This window comes from Dipodomys spectabilis, unplaced genomic scaffold (genome assembly GCF_019054845.1).
Source record: "Dipodomys spectabilis isolate Male_0828 unplaced genomic scaffold, ASM1905484v1 ptg000089l, whole genome shotgun sequence".
In the NCBI taxonomy this organism is placed as follows: Eukaryota; Metazoa; Chordata; class Mammalia; order Rodentia; family Heteromyidae; genus Dipodomys; species Dipodomys spectabilis.
In genome coordinates, this window is record NW_024870766.1 from 19054479 (window position 1) to 19074994 (window position 20516).

At 40.2% G+C, this 20516-nt stretch overlaps 1 protein-coding gene across 1 annotated transcript in view; it reads right to left on the reverse strand.

Moving 5' to 3' along the window:
* Positions 1-19862: 19862 nt before the first annotated feature.
* Positions 19863-20516, reverse strand: part of Lamb4 (laminin subunit beta 4) — a 98527-nt gene continuing 97873 nt past the window's right edge. Inside the window, exon 33 of the mRNA XM_042684798.1 lies at positions 19863-20285. Coding sequence (XP_042540732.1) covers positions 20146-20285 — 140 coding nt within the window. The 3' untranslated portion in view covers positions 19863-20145. The remainder of the gene's footprint in view (positions 20286-20516) is intronic.

Genomic DNA, 20516 nt, shown 5'->3' on the forward strand with positions numbered 1-20516 from the left:
CTGTGGGAAACATTAATTATTCACCAGATCAGCACTTGTTTGGAATCCTGGGTGCTGACTGTGCAGCCCAGACTGCTTAGAAACAGTGCTGTGGTGAAGGTCTAATCTGCCGTGGAAGAGGGTCCATAGAGCTGAAAAGCAAGGTAGTACAAAGCAAGCCTCTTTCTCCTTGTTTAACTTGTAATAACCTGGACCTATGCATCCTGTTACAATGTTTCAATGCACACAAATTGCAAGCATCATTTAGCTCTTTCCTAAGGGTAGGCCTTTGCTTTCCTTGAAGCTGAGTGATCCCCGCCACCACCCTGGACACCTGTGCCTGGTCAGAGTCTTGTCCCTTTACAAAGTTTGGCTGCTGTCACCCCACTTTCCCAGACCAAATTTAATACTATCAAAACGATTTAGGGGGCAGAGTGTGAATGTCACTGATAAAGTGATGACATACACTGATCATTCCATCTGCCTCTGGTCCCACCTTTGTGGCCTTTGTTTGTCCGTTGTGGGGCTTGAACTCTGGGCCTGGGTGCTGTCCCTGAGCTCTTCAGCTCAAGGTCAGGGCTCTACCTCTTGAGCCACAGCGCCACTTCGAGTGTTCTAGTGGTTTATTGGAAATCAGAGTCTCATGGGCTTTTCTCCCCCGGCCTGGCTTTGAACCATGATCCTCAGATCTCAGCCTACTGAGTAGCTGGGATTACAGGCGTGAGCCACAGGCGCCCAGCTTTTTGTGGCCATGCGTACTTCTAGAATGCATCATCCTCATTCTCCTGAGGGTGATGCTTCAACATAGAGACCTGCCTGGCTTCTTCATCCTTTTTTAATCAAATTTTTATTTTCTGTAAGTAGTTGTACAAATGGGATACCAATCAATGTGTCCATTTTCCTACAATGCATATTGACAAATCATCTCTTTCATCATTCTTCCCTATCCTTCAGTTTTCCTAGCTTCAGAGGATAGTCACTGAATATTCTTCCATCTTAAGTAAAAATAAAACAAGCCCTCCCTCCTGTCCTCTTCCACCTTTGATTTACAGCCCAGCCCCTTGCCAGGGCAGTGGGTACTTTGTGTCTCTGTTCACTCCTCTCCTGCCTTCACTCCATTGTAGGGCGTGTACTATCTCCCTATTGTTCTTGAATTGCTCCGACCTTCTAATTACTGAGTGCAGTAGACATTTTCCCACTAGTTGTGGGCCTAGCTCCATATGAGCACACCTTCCTTCTGCTGACTCCTTTCTTTTTGACTCCCAGAACACAATTCCCAAATTTTCCCACTAACATTTGACTCCTTTTCTATTTCTCTTGTTCTTCTTTGGCGTCCTGAATACTGATGCACCAAAGGTATCTCTACCATTTCCCCTTAACATGGCCACCATCAGCCACAGATTCAGCCAACTGTCTTTGTCCCTCTATACCCAGGACTTGTATCTCTAACCTGCAACTGAAATTTGGAATTGACATCCAATCTCTTACCGGCTATTGAATGTCTCTGCTTTGTTGATATATGGGTGTGTGAAATTCATGCACAACTGAACTCCACCCACCCATTACAGAGAAATATGAGTTTTTCTGTGTCCTATTTAAATTCTTGGCATCCTAATAGATCCCTTAGCTGCAAGAGAAAACCTAGAAACAACCCTGGCTATATAATTAACAGGGCAAAAATGTAGAAGCCGTTTGTTATTACTGACATTAAACCTAGCATGGGACTCTCCTGAGTGGAATGTACAAATCACACATCTATGAAGCCGGCTTAGCCTGAAAATCATTGACCTTTTCCCTCCTTCAAAACCCCTGAACCCTGGACACCTGCAAAATATTGCCACTTCTACCTCCCCAACAACTAAATGTAATCTACACATTGCTCCAAACCTCATACTCCTTTCTTCCTTGGTTTCTTTCTCCTCACATCTGGTCTGAATGCCTACAGGAGCCCTGGGCTCTGGTTCCTGCCTGCAGACCTTCCATTCTCCCATCAACAACTCCCTAATCCCCCTAAGGAGCTTGCAGAGTTGCAACCTTAATTCCTCTGCTGCCTTCAATGGTTTCCCATTGTCTTTCTTATGCATTTTATACTTTCGTGGCTTTCTCTTTGTTACTACTGGGGTGGGGCTCCTTCACATGGTCAACTTAGTGACCTACCCCACTTCTTTGTTAGCACTTTCTTTCTTTCTTTAAAACTTTCTTTCTTTCTTTCTCTTTCTCTCTCTCTTTCTCTTCCTTCCTTCCTTCATGTTTTTTCTTTCTTTCTTTGATCCTTCCTTCCTTTCTTCCTTCCTTCATCCCTTCCTTCCTGCTTTCCTTCCTTCCTTTCTACAAGAGTCTCTCTTCTAGCTCTTTGTAAAGGCCTGATATAGCTAGCATATATGACACAATGCTGTAACTATGTGTTTATAGCCTTATCTCCTCCAGCGGACAGTGAAACAAGGCCAAACATTGTGTAACATTGCATACCACTAGGCCCATTATAGGTGCTCAGTGAATGTTTCTTTTTTTTAAAAAATAAGTTTTTTTTATTGTGGAAATACTGTACAGAGGGGTTACAGTTACATGAGCAAGGTAATGAGTACAGTGAATGTTTCTTAAAGCAAGGACTAGTGTCCTTGCTTTAGAGTTTTAGAGTCTTCCTTAAGTCTTACAAGTTCACTTTCTATCTCCCATGTATGAATTTGTTTGTAGTCAAGGAGAAAAAGAAATAGCACTGCCCAACTGAGTTCATCCTTAGGAATGCTTCCAGCTTTTACTCATGAACAAATTCTTCGTACCTGGTATATTTTATACAACTGCCTTGATTTCTGAAGAGGTTCCAAGTGTAGGAGAGGTGAATCTCTGGTTGGTAGGTTTGCTCAGGGCTTCGCTCTGACTGGTGATACACTCTCTGGTCCTTCAATTGTGCTTAGCCCACACTGCTCTCCTATGAGGTCAACTCTGCTGGTGAGAGAGTTCTGCCGCATTTTGAATGGCAGATGGGATCGCAAATTGTTGGGTGTACTGTCTCAAAGAATGTGAGACAATTATCTTCTTGAGGCATTTATTATTTTTATTTTGAAAAAAATCAGCTCATTTTCAAGGTCACCTTCATTTTCAGAATTCATTGCCACATGTGCCTCTCATTTTAAATTCTGATTAATAGTGAAGGAACAAGGAGATTGCATTCTAGGCTTTTAATTTTAGCTCCTAAATCAGCTATTTATATGTTTTGTTTTCATGAAAAATATAAGAATTTTACTGTTTTGGAAATTAAGTGGGAGTATAATTTATAAGATTCAGAACTCTCTCACACACACAAATACACTTCCTTGGGGTTTTTTATATGTCCACTTTCTTGTGCCTAACATGAATTTCTTTTTACTTAAGAAGTAAAAATATTTATCAACTCCAGACTTAGTTTATTTTAGAAACACCTTCAAATTTTACTCACAAACAAGTTCTTGATGCTATATTTCATACAACTTCCTTGTCTTCTGAATGTTACAAGTTTCGGAGAAAACAGATAGTTCAAGTATCAGTAAAATTCATGACAAATGCCACAGAGTACTTTGGTACATACATCTCTCATAATATGGAGGACAGTAACTTACAGTTCTTTAGTTCTATATTAAATATCCATGTTCCTCAGAAGGAGCATTTTGAGGGCAAAGATCACTTTGTTAATTTTGTGTTCCCACCAGGGTGTACATTTTCTAAAATATTATGGACATTCGATATCTATTTTGTTGGGTGAATAAAAAGACTCAAATAAGCCTTTCCTAACTACTAAGGGGACCACATAGGGTCTTTATTGTCGCCCTTTATAATATGGGGGTTATCAGCACATGAATCAGACAGTGTTGGGCATTTTTATTATCATCCCTGCCCATCCCCCTTCTTTCTTTTTAATGTGCGCCAATCCTGGGTCTTGAACGCAGAGCCTGGGCATTGTCGTTGAGCTTTGCTTTGCTTTTCCTTCCTTCTTAATCTTTCTTTTCTTTTCTTTTTTGTAGGTTGTGGGTCTTGAACTCAAGGCTGGGCACTGTTCTTGAGCTTTTTTCGCTCAAGGCTAATGCTCTACCACTTTGAGCCACAGTGCCACTTCTGGTTTTCTGGTAGTTGGAGTTAAGGGTCTCATGGACTTTTCCTGTCCAGGCTGGCTTCAAACTGAGCTTCTCCCGAGGAGCCAGGATTACAGGTGTGAACCATTGTTGCCTGGTATTCCTGAGCTTTACTTTGCTGAAGGCTAGTGCTCTCCCATTTGAGCCACAGCTCCACTTCTGGCTTTTTTTTTTCTTTCTGGTTAATTGAAGATTAGAGTTTCAGAGACTTGCCTGCCTAGGCCGGCTTTGAACCTCAAGGCTCAGTAGCTAGTATTACAGGCGTGAGCCACAAGCATCTAACCAATAAGTGTCTCAAAAGAGATATCACAAATGAGAGTAACCAAGTGTATACTTGAAGAACTTGAGGAGATCACTAAAATGGGCTTTTGATGCCTCTCCAAGCTTTGCAAGCTTCTTATGAGATTGGATACTCATGCATCTCACTTCTCAAGAAGGTAGCAAAATCCAGTGGGAGATAAGGCAGTATTTTACTTCCATGTACCAGTGCCCATGAACTCCAGACCTTTTCTGTTCCAATCTATATGTAGCAGGAATATCACAGGAACATGAAATGGGGCAAAATTTTCAGGTCACTATTTATTTAGTGCTGGTCTTGGGGCTTGAACTCCAGGCCTGGGCACTAGCTGTCCCTTATCCTTTTCTGCTTAAGGCTAGGCACCTTGTTAAAAAAATTACAAATTAAACAACATTCCCCTTAATTCTCACTCAAGCGCTGTCCCTGCATCTTCCCTTAAGACACCTATTACTATTCACTCTGATTCCTCCTAGAACTTTATTACTATGTGTGTTTTATAAATATGTTATTTGATTTATAGAAATACATATTTGGGGAGTGAGGGGGTACAGCTTTACATAGGTAAGGGGCTTACCAGGCATGCATATATCTATATATTTATATACAGATATATGCATATATATGGGACCCAGAATCACTGTATCATTTTAAATTTTGAGCCTCATTTACCTTACTAATAGCATATACATTTAAGATTAACCCAGTCTTCCTTAAATGTAGATTACATATTGGTATATTTAATAATAGATGATCAGGAAATACTTGTTGAAGGAGAGCTATGTTGCTGCTAAGGTTCACGGCATTAATTAGGTAGGAGGAGTTGTTAGAGTTAAATATATCACTCCTGGAAGTAAAAGATTTCCTAATACCAGTAGGATGAATGGCAATGGAGAGCAATGGAGAGGAAGGAGGGAAAAATGGTCAAAGTACTTTATATGCACACAATTCACACACGTATGAAAATAAAACAATGAAACTTGTTGAAATTGTTTTAAGGGAGAGGGCTAGTGACGTAAAGCTTGATGGGTACATTGGATACATATATGAAAATGTCACGATGAAACTCCCCCTCTTGTACAGTTAATGCATGCTAACTTAAAAATGTCTTAAAAAAATCCTCTGGGTAGATGACTAAATTGTCAGCCCTATCTATCACAACCTCCAAACAAGACAGGGAAATCATTCAGTCCAGGATCTTTGGTAGAACGAAGATATTTCATTAGCCACAACCAAATGAACAAATACATCCCATACTTTCTGGTTAAAGCCAGTATTTGACACTGCAGCGAATCCTGGAGTGAACCTGGTGCTGACTGGCTTCTGGAGTGGGCTGGCCTTCATAAATCTGATTAGTGGCCTTGGCAGCAGCAAGTACAGCAGCCCTGTGAAATAAATGCTCGCTTCCAGAGAAGCAGGGCTGTTCTTTCACTTGAACTGTGCTCATAGAGTTAATTCATGTAGAAGACCAAGGGCATTGTGATCAGGAGACAGGAGGCAGCTTTTACTAGCATTTCTATCATGTCCACAATGTGGCCAGCAGAGATTCTGTCTTCCCATAGTACAAACACTGGAGTGGGAATTAGGATCTGCTCTCCACAAGCCAGGAAATAGTAGCAGAACATTTAATTTACTAATTATAACAGGTTTCCTGGATCACCCTAGGTAATAATTAACAACCTAGAAGTAGGTGATAGTGGAATCTACTCTCTTGCTACAATTTACCACTTTGAACCCCTCACACAAAGACATAGCTCGAACCTTTCTAGGTTTAAAATATAGGCTAAATAAGAAGCACTTTTCATTTTGTAAAAGTAAATACTATGTGCCAGGTGCAAGACTAAGAACTAGGGATAGAGGGATGAGGACTCCAGGGGCTCACTGGGAAACTTGACCTTAACCTTTCAAACAGAAAGGGAATCTGGAATAAAAAGCAAAGTTAAAGCCGGGTGCTAGTGATTCATGTCTGTAATGCTAGCCACACAGGAGGCTGAGATCTGAGGATCAAAGTGTAGAGGCAGGCAGGACTCTTCCCTTCAATTAGCCACTAAAAAGCCAGAAGTGAGTAGAGTGCTAGCTTTGAGCAAAAAAGGTTCAAGGACAATGCTTAGGTCCTGAGTTCAAGGCAAGGACACCCCCTGCCTCTACACTAAGCGATAAATGAGGCTCAAAATTTAAAATGATACAGTGATTCTGGGTCCCATATATATGCATATATCTGTATATAAATATATAGATATATGCATGCCTGGTAAGCCCTTTACCTATGTAAAGCTGTACCCCCTCACTCCTAAAATATGTATTTCTATTTCTATAAATCAAATAACATACTTATAAAACACACAGAGTAATAAAGTTCTAGGAGGAATCAGAGTGAATAATAGTATGTGTCTTAAGGGAAGATACAGGGACAGTGCTTGAGTGGGAATTAAGGGCAATGTTGTTTAATTTGTAATTTTTTTTAACAAGGAGAATATATTTGTATATACTGGTATAATTAATCAAGTGAGAATTCTAACCAAAAGTCTGCTGAAGTACAAATGCTTATTATACTTTGCACAAACTGGGCTGGTAATATTTTTTTCCCTTTGTTATTTTATTCTCAAGCATGTGGGAACTTGACTGTGTGTCCTACAGGTTATTGTCTGAAAATTAAAATATAATATACACCCAAATTATAACCCATGCATTTCTAGTGATTTCCTGCTCTGAACAGGATAGTTTCTTCAGTAAATATCTAGTATGCACATTGTTAATTGCTTGTGTTGAGAATGATTTTTCTCAATTTTTTTATTGTGATTAAGTGGTTACATAATTTTCCAAATTTCACAGTATTGTGGGATAGTGATGCTTAGTTAAAGTCACAAACACATTCTAACTTTCATGGAGCAAATTGTCTATCATGGTCTATAACATTTATGAGTTCTATGAGCTTTGCGATACACTTATTTCTTCCACATTGGGTGATATGCACATTTCTTTTGTTTTGCATAGCATCAGCTGTTCCCTCTTTCCCACTTGTTCCCTCCCTCCCATCGCTGCCATTGAGTTGCTTAGTTCATTTTGATCAATGTCCAGTGCAGCTGATGGGTCCCGATGTTGTAAGTTTTTCCCTGATTCCTTCTAGTTCTGTGTCATCCTCCTGGTTGGCTGGTAATATTGACTAAGTCTGAATTTTGTTTGAGGTAAAAAAATCTAAAGACCTAAAAACAATCTAAAGATTAGTGGATTTACTGATGACCACTCCACAGGTATTGGGACTATGGTAAGTCCCTCCCCTCAGCAGGCCTCCGGGTCCTTATCTGAGACACAGCACGAAGTCCAGCTTTGTCAATCTCTGCCCCCTCCCCAATCTCTCTTTGTTCTTCACATTCTCTGCCTATCAGCTTCCCTCCTTCTCCCACCCGGCTCTGCTTTGATGTACTCACCTTTGAGGATCTCAAATCCACTTTCTTGGATCCAACAATGTATTCTCTCTGCTAAGTCTGGTATTTCTATGTCCACAGCTCAGCTCTGATGACTTTTTTCATATGGAACTTCTCAACCCCATTGCCTAGCCATAAAACTTGGACATATGCCTATTGGAAAGAGACTTTCTAGGTGGTTCTGGAACATATGTGACATGAAGCCAGGTCTCTCACCTCTGGTGCTGACTGCTATGTTCCTGGCATAGCACACTCTCTAGGTATTTGATGAGCACTTGCTAAATAAATGGATAGTACAATGAAATATGGTTTCTTCCATTTTTTATACAGAAAAACTGAAAATAATCCATTGTAAATACCTTGAAAGCAGCTTGGTTTCCCCAGCACTGAACACAGAGCTGCCACCGGCACGTACTTGCTAGATATTTGTTGTGAGAATATTGAGGAATAAGAGAATAAAGAAGTCATTCAGTATCAGTTGTAGCGATACACATCAGGACTTTAAAAAGCATATAGCACATTTTACTTCCTGCAGTGGGAAACAGAGAAACACGCATTTGCTATGATTTTATTAATTTATAGAGTGTTAATTTGATTCTTTACCACATACATGGTAGATACATGTGCACATCTGAGGGAAGCTGGGAGGAGGGCAGCAGAGGGACCCATCAGCTGCACTGGACATTTATGAAAGAGAACTAAACAAATCAAGGGCAGTGATGGGAGGGAATGAGAGAGAAAGAGGGAACAGCTGATAGTAGGCAAAAGGAAAGAAAAGTACATATCATCCAATTTGGAAGAAATAGTTTTATTGTTAAAGTTTGTTAGAGTTCATAAACTTTGTAGATTTTGATGATGATGATGATTATCATTGTGAAGGTTAAAATGTGTTTGCGACCTTAGCTAAGTATAACTATGTCACAGTATTGTGAAACATATGCAGTCACTTAATCTCAATAAGGAAATATTTGGAAACAAGTATTAATTTGACATAAATTTACTGTATACTGTGTACTGTGATGGGACTACAACAAGTCTATATGAGGGTCCCCAAGAAGTGACCCCATGTTGACAGCCATGTCAGAAGTGCAGGAGGTGACAATGTAATGTTAAGTCAATATCCCCAACTCTTAATTGCCTTGTCTGTAGTGAAGTTCATAAGGAAACTGACATGATTATTGAGAAGGAAATCTCAAATTGATACTTAAAACACACATAACTTTAGGGTTGATTGGGAAAATGTACCAAATTATGCATATAAAGATGTTTACAATATTGTTTTATTACAGAAAAACTGTAAATAATCCAAAATGGCTATCACTAGCGATTAGTTAAAATAATTATACTTGACCCATGCCATGGTCTACAAAGAGCTGCCTAAAAAGATGATTCCTAGTTCTAAAGGAGGGAAAAGTTCCAATTATGAAAACATGTACTATGTATGTATATACATACATGTGTACAGATTATGTGTGTATACATATACACAGAAGCATATGCCTGTATACATATATAATATCTCTATATATAACATACCTATAATCCTTGAGGGAGTACAAAAATAACCACTCGGGACTTACATATTAATATTAAATAATTCTTTTTTCTTATTTTATAATTTTTCTCTATAATGAATGTGTATATCCCTTGTTTGACTGAAATGTCATTTCGAAATTGATACAATGAGCTGGGTGCCAGTGGATCACTCCTGTAATCCTATATACTCGGAGTCTGAGATCTGAAGATTACAGTTCAGAGCCAGCATGGGCAGGAAAGTCCATGAGACTCTTATCTCCAATTAACCACCCAAAAAGTTGGAACTGGAGCTGTGGCTCAAGTGGTAGAGTGCTAGCTTTGAGTAGCAGTCTAGGCTACTCAGGTCCTGAGATCAAGCCCAAGGACTGGCATCAAAACACACATACACACACACACAAAATGAAGACATTTCTCTGTAGGTAGACTCTCAGTAATGTCTTGGGGTGGGGTAGGGTACTGGGGTTTGAACTCAGGGCTTTATGCTGTACAGCTTTGAGCCATTTACCCTAGACCAGAAATTATCCTTTGTGTTTAGAAACAAAGTTCACCTTAGCCAGTCTCATGCCTGCAATCCTAGCTACTCAGGAGGCTGAGACCTGAGGATCAGGGTTCAAAGCCAGCCCAGGCAGGAAAGTCCGTGCAACTCTTATTTCCAATAAACCACCAGAAAACCAGAAGTGGTGCTGTGGCTCAAGCAGTATAGAGCTTGCCTTGAGCTGAAGAGTGCAGGGACAGCACCCAGGCTGTAGTTCAAGCCCCACAACCAACAACAACAATAACATCAAAAGAAGTGTGATGATCTGTTTGGGTTTGAAGTAATGTTCTGGTAGCCATGATTAATTTTGTTTACAACTTCTTTTGCTCCTTTGTTCCAATCAAAGCATGGAAGGCAGTGTTCAGAGTTCAGACAGTTGTTCATTTTCCCTCCCAGGAAACTTGTTTATCTAAGTGTTCAAATCATCCACACATTAGTGTTGCTTCCCCAAATGGGTTGTAAGAAAAATTATTTTGTTAAGGAAAAGAAAATAGTAGAGTGTATACACTTCTATTCAACTGCCATGTAGAATGCATGGTGATAATTCCAACAGCTGTAGAATAAAAAGTTTATGTGTATATGTATTTGTATATGTATGTGTATGTATGTGTGTACACATGTGTGCTATTACTGGGGCTTGAACTCAGGATCTGAGTGCCGTCCCTTAGCCTTTTGCACAAAGCTGACACTCTACCACTTGAAGCTTCTAGCTTTTGGGTGGTTAATTGTAAATAAGAGTCTTATGATCTTTCTTCTTGGGCTGGCTTTGAACTACAATGTTCACATCTCAGGCTCTATAGTAGCTAGGGTAATAGGTATAATTAATTGGTGCCTCACTTTGAAGAGCTGTAGAATAAACTGAGGTTTTTGTTGTTGTTGTTGTTGTTGTTGTTTTTTAATGGTCGTAGGGCCTGAACTCTGGGCCTGGGCTCTGTCCCTCAGCTCTTCAGCTCAAGGCTAGCACTCTACCACTTGAGCCACAGCACCACTTCTGGCTTTTTCTGTTTATGTGGTGCTGGGGAATCGAACCCAGGGCCTCATGCATGTGAGCCACCTTCCCAGTCCCTAAATTGAGATTTTTAAAAGGGGAAATTATCATTGCAAACAAACATGATATTGTGGCAGCAGGTGTAGCTCAATGGTAGACAATTGCCTGGCATGCATAGAGCCCTGGATTTTATCCTAGCAGTGACAAAAAAAGTATCAAATAACAGTCATATCTAAAGAGATTGACTTTTTTTCTTTGTGCCAGTCCTTGGCCTTGAACTCAAGGCCTGGCCGCTGTCCCTAAGCTTTTTATTAAGACTAATGCTCTACCACTTGAGCCACAGCTCCACTTTGTTTTTGGTAGTTAATTGTAAATAAAAATCTCATGGACTTTTCTGCCTGAGCTGGCTTTGAAGTACAAATCCTCAGATCTCAGGCTCCTGAGTAGTCAGTATTACAGGCATAAGCCACCAATGCCTGGCAAGATTGACTTTTTAATATTGATTAAAAAAAATTAGACTGGGTTTTCAAATTAAAGCAATTTTACTCTTAATCCTGAAAATCGATCTTTTTCATTCATATTTTGCCTTCCTTAGTTGAGTCATGATGCAGCAAGACCAACACAAAGCTAAACCTGAATGTCATAAAGATCTCCAACTGTTTATCTTTAGATCTGGAATGTTTATACAGCTTTCCCAAGCTTTGAGCTTCTTCCCCCATGGTACAAATTTCTGGAATTCTCAAACAGTGGTTTTGTTATTAGGTTTATAGACACTATTTAAATTCTGTTTTTAATGCTTCCTAGAAAGTTCAAAGAAAGGGATACTTAAAATGAGCTCCAATAAACTAGAGAAACTTTGAGCTAAGTAGATACTCACTTTAACACAGTAATAATTTACATTGCTGTTTGAGTTTTTACAACATCCTAAACATTGCTCATATCATATACAGCTAGTGTTTCTGGCCAAATAGTTCCTTTAGTAAATATATATGTATATATATACATACCCATATATATTGTTTTCCTACATAATCAAAGAGTTTTACTGAACACATTTTGTAACAATGCTTAATGTTTAAAAGTTGGACTTCCTTGTTCTTTTAAAATGTAGTCCTGTTTACAAAAAAACAACAAGGAAAGTTCTGAGGGATCTTAATTCTATTTTTGAACTCAATAACTCCAACGATCTGATTACTTTGATAGCTGTTCTCAAAAGACATACCCATTCCCAAAGATTATTACACATTTTTTTTTTTTTTTTTTTTTTTTGTCGGTCGTGGGACTTGAACTCAGCCTGGGCGCTGTCCCTCAGCTCTTCAGCTCAAGGCTAGCACTCTACCACTTGAGCCACTGCACCACTTCTGGTTTTTCTGAGTGGTTTATTGGAGATAAGGCTCTCATGGACTTTCCTGCCTGGGCTGGCTTTGAACCACGATCCTCAGATCTCAGCCTCCTCAGTAGCTAGGATTACAGGCCTGAGCCCCCGGGACCGGCTATTACACATTTCTGTTCAGTATCCTCTGAAAGATAAAGTATTTCTATGTGGTCAGCTTGTTTGTCCTTTGTCTTTTTTCATAGAGAATTAGTTCCTTAAAAATTTATTAACATATTCAAAATATTTACCTTAGAACTCAGGTCATTTACGTAAGGGAATTATTCATTGTAAGGAAGTGGTCTGCTGTATTTGCTGGTCTGCTTGGTAAAGCCTAAAATGATTACAAGTTGTGGAGGAACATGTCACGAACACATTTCCCTTCCCAGGTGCCGGCATTTCCACCACCAGCATCAGGGAGAATACTTGTCAGAGCGGATGCCTGCACCTAGGGCTCTAAAGTTTGCGCAGCTGCATCTAGTTCTCTTTTGATAGTAACTTTACATCTCTTTTCAGAGATAACATCTTCAGCTGGTAGGTTTTGTGTGTGTGTGTGTGTGTGTGTGTGTGTGTGTGTGTCTGTGTGTGTCTGTGTCTGTGTCTGTGTCTGTGTCTGTGTGTCTGTGTGTGTGTGTTCATAGTAGGTCTTTAACTTAGAGCATAGCTGTGGTCCCTTAGCTTTTCCACTCAAGGCTGGCATTCTACCATTTGAGCCCCAGCTCCACTTTTGGTATTTTGGTGGTTAATTGGAGATAATCTTGCAGGCTTTCCTGCCTGGGATTGACTTCAGTCTATGATCTTCAGATCTCAGGGTTTTGAGTAGCTAAGATTATAGGCATGAGCCACCAGATGGTCAATTTTAAGAGCTTTCTTTCTCTCTCTCTTTCTCTCTCTCTTTCTCTCTTTCTTTCTCTCTCTTTTATTTTTCTTTCTTCTTTCTTTGCTTCTTTGTTTCTTTCTTCCTTTCTTCCTTCTTCTTTTTCTTTCTCTTGTCCACATACCCTTAATGTTTTATGGACTAATACTTCTAAGTCTACATTGGCAGAATTAACAGCTGGGAGTATAGTTCAGTGGTAGAGCACTTGCCTAGCATATATGAGGCCCTGGGTTTGACTCCCACTGAAAATAATAGAGAGCTTTGAAACACAGTGTGTATACTGTGCTTCGTCAGTTGCCACCTATTGAATAGAAGATAAAAATGCAGCCAGCCTCCTACCTGCTAAACCTTGGTGCTTGGCATCAATACAGTGAGAAAGGAGTCTTAGACACTTGACTATGAAAAGTCCTCACATGTACGTGGCTACATGTGAAGAACACAACATCTCTGATGCATTGTGGGTAAATCCACTTAATATTTCAAACTGTGGAACTGAAAGTTGGTTGGGTTTGGGGAAGCCGACTCTTTCTAGAATGTCCACCAGGCATTTCACAATAAAGCCTAGACTACATGGAGTTTTAGGTTTTTCTCCAAAGAAGTGCAAAGTCCTCATGGACAAGTAGGTGTCACAAGAAGTCATGTTTAGTCATCTTTATGTTGTGGGAGGGTGTGGAGATTGCTTTTGTCATTTGTTACAGGATAGAAGGGTCAGAGGGATGAGGGTAGGGAAATGAGAGTAAACCAGAGACTGTCTTCTGGTAACATGAACTTCAAAGTGCCTATGAGAAAATGTCTGTGAGACCTTTGGTCACCAGAGTTGTTATACTCTTTACTGGGCTAAAGTACCTAAGTTGGAAAGAATTGTGCTTAGTAGCATAAAGTGAATGGAAAAGAAAAGATGTCCTAGTTAACTTTGTTTGGGAAGATGGCATGAAAGGAAGGGGGTATTGTGGGCTGTGTATGCAGAAGGCTTTGGTGAAACTCATTGGTGTAAATGACTAATGACCACTGAGATACATGCTATATTTATGTATATAGAAAATTTACATTGTTTCATGTGTAAATAGAAGCCTTTATATTTATAATTGTTTCCAAACATGTCTTTGGATCCCCTGCCTCCCACCAAGTCAGTGCAATCAGTTTTCTGGGTGAAGAGTACAGGACAGGAAGGGCTATTCCTCCCTCTGGCCCAGTGAGCTCTGCTCAGAAAGGACATAGCTAGTGCCTGTCTGCGGCCTTGACCCTTTTTGGAGAGCAAGGAAGGCCACCCTAATTATGGCCAAGTAAGTTGCAAAATTGCAGATCTAGGTAGTCCAAACATAGATGGCAGGGAGAATGGCCCAGGACAAAGGGAAGAGGTCAGATCTGAGAGGGAAAGATGAGGATAGCAAGAGAATAAGGAGCTGTGTGAACTGGGGGCATTTGGGAAAAAGCTGCGTTAAGAAAGTTTTTTTTTCTCTTTTTGAGGTACAGGGCCTCACACATGCGAGTCGAGCATGGTACCTCTGAACGGCATCCCCAGTTCAACAAAGAAAGGATTAAAACAATTTTTTTTGGCCAAGGCAGTGGGAGGGACAGGGTTGGACTAGGTAGGAAGGTACTAGGGTTTGAACTCAGGGCTTCATGCTTTCCAAGACTCAGCAAGCTTTCTAGACTTGACCCATACATACCTACAGTTCTTTATGCTGTGGTTATTTTTGCAGTAGGGTTTCACTTTTTTCTCGGGCCAGCTTAGACCTTGATATTTCCTATTTGTGCTTCTCTACCATAGCTGGGATGCTAGATACACATCATCAGGCCAAACCTTACGTTAATATTATTGTTGGTTGAGATGGGGCCTCTCTAAATTTTTGCTCAAGCTGATCTAGAACCTCAGTCCTCCCAGTCCTAGCCTGCCAGGTAGTTAAGACTATAGGCTTGGGCCAGAGCACTGGACAAGAGAGGATTTTTTTTTAATGGTTGGCTATAAGGCATGTTCATTTTTGAGATAGAGACAGTTTTTTTTATAATGAGTGTATTCTATTCCCATTTGACACATTTTGTTTTCCAAATGTTGAGGTAAAGAATCAAACTGTCCTCAATTACACTTTTAGAAGGGCTGAACCATCTGGTGAACTAGTTTCATGTTGCACTTGAAAAAAGTTGTTATTCATTGATGGTCTAAGGAATGGCCTGGCTTGCATCAATTTGGAGTCAATTTATAGAAGTGAACTGTTCTTTATTTAGAGTGCTACACATAGTGCTCGCTTCCATAAAGGACATAAACGTGTCTGCCCGCATGCTCCCTGTCCTCTTGGACCTTCTTATCAGGGCAAACAGATAAGGACCCTCAGCCAACTAACAATGGAAGGAAACTTTAGAGAAGGGGCTATGACTTAGGAGGTGGAGGAAAGGAGGAGGGAGGGGTGGGGGAGAAATGGAAGGTTTCTGGGCTGTCTGTAAGGAAAGGTTAGGTTTACTGGAGAGATAAGAAACTGGGATTTTGTTGGAAATGTCTCAGACTACTGGGGTGTCATGTAAGAACACCCACCGACTTGAAAAGAATTTGGTAAGGCAAAATTTACTTCTACAGAAGGGTATGCTTCTGACAGAAAGCCAAGTAAGCAAGCACACTTGGTGGACAGTCCACCCAGATTTGATCCTTCCTGTGTTACTGCCCTTTGTTCTGATTGGTCTCAACTTTCATTCACAATCTTGCGTGACTGACTAGCAAAGTCAAAAGTTTATCCATTCCATCAACCAAAACAAGAAGACCCAGCCAATTTGTCAGTAAAACAGTTCTTACTCAGCGGTTGCTCTACCACTTGAGCCATGCCTCCAATAAAATCCTTTCTTGTAAGATGATGATTACCCTTAAAATGGCAGTGCTTATGTTAAGCAATGTCTTTGACAGAAAGATTATAACTCCTACAATTCTCCCATTCTTTTTGTTTTGTTGGTCATGGGGCTTGAACTCTGGGCTTGGGCATTGTCTCTCAGCTCTTCATCTCAAGGTTAGCACTGTACCACTTGAGACACAGCGCCACTTCCTCCCCCCATTCTTTTTTACATTCCTTTGGTCCTGGGGCTTGAACTCAGGGCCTAGGCACTGTCCCTGAGCCCCTTTGTGCTCATGACCAGCACTCTTAGCACTTGAGCCACAGTGCCAATTTTGGCTTTTTCTGAGTAGTTTATTGGAGATATGAGCCTCATGGACTTTCCTGCCCAGGCAGGCTTTGGACCTCATTCCTCAGATCTCAGCCTCCAGTATAGCTAGGATTACAGGTGTGAGTCACTGGTGTCTGGCTTCTCTTTTTACATTCTTTTCTTCAAACTAGTCAGCATTAATTGATTTTTCCATTCAGCATACACACACACACAGGTGTTTGGTGTGGGTCGTTTTCGTCAGTTTCTGAAGACCTCTTAATGTAAGTATAACCAATCACAATCATTACTCTGAAAACAGTTACTAAAGAGATAAATATAGGCAGCATGACTCCTTTTCATTTTCCAAACCATTGTTTGAAAAGTTAGTAAGTAGGTCATCTGAATTTTCAACCATTGGCTTTTCAGAATGGTCAATCCTTGAGTACAACAATGGCTACCGATCATCACATGGGCTTTTATCTCTCTCTCTTTTTTTTTTTTTGGGTCCGGTTGTGGGCCTGAATTCTGGGCCTGGGTGCTGTCCCTCAGCTCTTCAGCTCAAGGCTAGCGCTTTACCACTTGAGCCACAGCACCACTCCCAGATTTTTTCTTTTTGCTTATGTGGTGCTGAGGAATCGAACCCAGGGCCTCAGGCATGCAAGGCAAGCGCTCTACCACTGAGCCACTTTCCCAGCCCTGGGCTTTTATCTCTTTAGCTAACATATTTAGGGCTAGTCTTCCCATGCCATCCTACCAGTGGCGTCTAGTTGCTCTGCTAGTATAATTGCTCTCCAGTATAATTAACAAACCTCTGTTGATTATAATAAATGAAAGTAATAAATCTACATCTTCATTTATGGTGAACCACTAGAATAGAACTGGCTGAAAACCTGCTGCTGATTTCTAGCTTTAAACTCATTGGTACTCTTCCCAATACCATCTATGTACATATTAGGACTGAATGATCCATCAGGGACAAGGTCTCTCCTTACCTGGTATAGATGTTTGTTTGAGACTAATCAGGTTGACAGAATTGCCAGTGTGAAAGGGATGACCAAGTGAACCAAAGTACAGGGTCCACTCCATTTGGCCAATAAGGTTCCCAACAGTAATCCTCTCAATACCACCAGACATCTTCCCTAGCTGATGTTAGTGCTGTTTATCTCCTCAAAGGACTGGCCCTCACCACTTCCAGACAAGTTGCCTAGAAATGCCAATTGCTCCCCTCACATAGTGAGGCAAGGAATATAACTAGTCTTGGGAGAAGGGGGCCAAACAGCTTTAGGAGTTTTTCATCTTCAACTCTTAACTGTTAGGAATATCAATGACAGGTTCTTACTAGAAGAATTTCCCTAGGCCATGTCTTCCTGTTTAGATATGCCTGTGGAGTCTGAGGTTTATCCCAGCAGGAATGAGACCACTTGAGCTTCTGGCCTCTCTGCCACACAAGTATTTTTATGTGTAGACAGAATATGTAATCTATTCCACCCAAGTTATTAGTTTCCCTGCATCCAGTTTCAATTTCTGTCTCAAATTCTTTCCCTCCACCATGGTTACCTTAGTGGGGTCATTTGAGGGAGCATTGGGACTCTCATCTCTTCTAGGTGTAGGAGGGTTTATGGATTTTTGAATCTATGGGCTCAGCTCCTGAGAAGGAAGCCCCAGTTAAGCATCTCCCCAGGTCTTAGAGCTAAGGATGCTCAATTTATGGCAATGACTATGAGTTCTAGAGTTTCCCATCTAGACATAGGTCCCCACAAGGCAGTACCTGACAAGCATCAAGCTATCACCTGGGCATTAAGAGGCTAGGTGATGTTTAACCAGGGCCTCCCCTCTAGAAGGCTTTACAGACACTAGGAGCAGGAAAATTATTAGGCTCTTTTGAGAGTCAGTTTTGTAGAGTGGGGTGTAGGACTACTGTCCATTGTTCACTCTGATAGGAAACTGGAGCAACATGGATTTAGGTATATTGAGTACAACCTTGTTCGGCCATGTTGAACAGCTGTCTTGGTTATGAGCAGGAACTGATATGGTCCTTCTAAGTAGAATCACCTTCCAGGCTTTATTCAGGACATGAATCTTCAAGTCAGTGAAGGTGAGCTGGAAACTTGAGAGGTTTGGGTCAAAAGGCTTTGCAACCTGAGAGAAAGCAAAGGCAAGGCAAGAAAGATAAGGCAAAGCCAAGGCAGAGGCAAAGCCATGGCCAAGGCAAAGCCAGGCAAGCTTACTGAAAAGGTAAAGCAACAGAAGGTTGTTACTGCAAAAAACAAAAACATTGTTAATCTCATGAACCAAACTGAAAGTCAGTATCCTGATGGGAATGACCAGCATCTGTCACTCATAGCTCTGCAGTAAAGAACTTACGAATTTTTGAGGTATAGTTTTTACTGTCCGGGTCACTGTATGCATCAATCATCAGTAGAAGTTTGCCAGAGTCTCACAGTTGGAGAAGTGGAACATCACAATTGTATTTTTCAAGAGGCATCTTTGAGGTGGTTTTTCCTGCAGAAAAGTTTCCTTCTGTTCTTTAAGATCGGCAGGGAAAAAGATTCTGCAATTTTCCGTAATAACCTACATCTTAACAATTTTTTTATTTACGTGTAATCCGGCTCTGTTGAATTTCTAAATCCCATTTAAGTCACTCATTAGGAAAAATGACTCCAGCTGCTTCCTCTTTTGTAAGTCAGTGTTGATATATATTATTTCTTACTAAAATTGTGGAGCAGCCTCTCTTATAATAATCTCTCAGAGGGACAGTGTTCTCAGAGAGTGTGTTCTATTCTAAATCATACATGCAAAAAAGAGTTCATGTGAAACTATAGACTCATGAGCCATTCTAAGCTTTTGTACTAAACAACAAGAACATGATTGCTAGTCTCTTTCAAAAAACAAGCAGCAGATTTTTACAGCAAAATTATCCACAGACCAATTACAAAAAGTAGCTCAATGTTAATTTCTTTTAATATTGTTCCAGTATCATTTGGGGAAAATAGAATCCTCTGGTTGCGAGAATGGATATGTAGGAAAGTTGGTAAATATGAAAACTTCATTCTTAAGGGCATGTTTATTCAGAACACAACAAAAGTTTTACAAATAAAAGAAAATCCAAATACACAGAAAATATAATAAAATCTAATTCAGGCCACGATATCTATTCCTTCCTTGGGTTAGAGATCTTCAATATTTTAGGCTTATTTGGCTGAAATAAGCAAAGAACTTTAAAAACATTTTACTTGTCATATATTCCAGTTATTTCTAAGATATGGAAGAGAAGAGAAAGCAAAGAGGAAAACCAGAAACAATATTTCTTTTTTTTTATTGTGAAAATACTGTACAGAGGGGTTACAATTACATGGGCAAGATAATGAGTACATTTCTTATCAAGCATTGTAGCCTCCTCCTTTGTTTCCCCTTCCCTTCTCTTCCCTTCCCATCCTCCCCCGCCCCCCACTCAATCCTCCTCTCTCCGGTCCTGCACCAAAGTTGTAAAGTTCGCTTTCAACATAAGGACTTGTATATCTCATTGTTGCAATAGGTCCACCTGTATCCCTGTTTAAACAAATTGTTTTTTCCCTTCCCCTCCACAAATTATACCGAGATCAAAACAGGGAAAGCAGGGGTTATACTGTGGGGGAGGGACATACAAAGCAACAAAGAAATAATCTTATAAATGTGTTAGAAACAATCGCATGGAAGAACAGAAACAATATTTCATTCCCCTAGTCTGATATAAAATTACATGGAAATGCTATTTCTCTGGCCCAGTTTCTCCCTCCACCTGGAATAGACTTGCAGTGAAGAAATGGGGTAAGGAAGGGAGAAGACTCTGACCTTAGTATATTGTAAATTCAGTCTGGATTTGGACAGCAGCAGCAAGAAACCCAGGCAGAAGCTTTTGCTTGGACACTAATTATAGCAGATGGCATATTTCTTTTCTCGCTCAACAATTTCATTTTTGATGGCAACAACTTGATGTTCCAATTGTTTCAGTTGATCAGCTTTTTCTTGTCTACTTACATTCAAATCTTGGATCTTCTTTTCTAACTCTAAAAGAAAAGGATGAAAGGAATGACATATGGGCAGCTGATAGATTCTTCCTAGATAATAACTACATAACGCCAGACACAGGAATTTGTGTGTCTCTTGGAGATATGTTTAGTTTTGTGTTCGTGTTTTGACTTAATCACAAAACATTTCTTTTCACCAGGCTTCTTAAGATTTTCAGATAAATCAGGGAAAATTGAGTATCTGTGTCTAAAAATGTTTATATCTAAAAG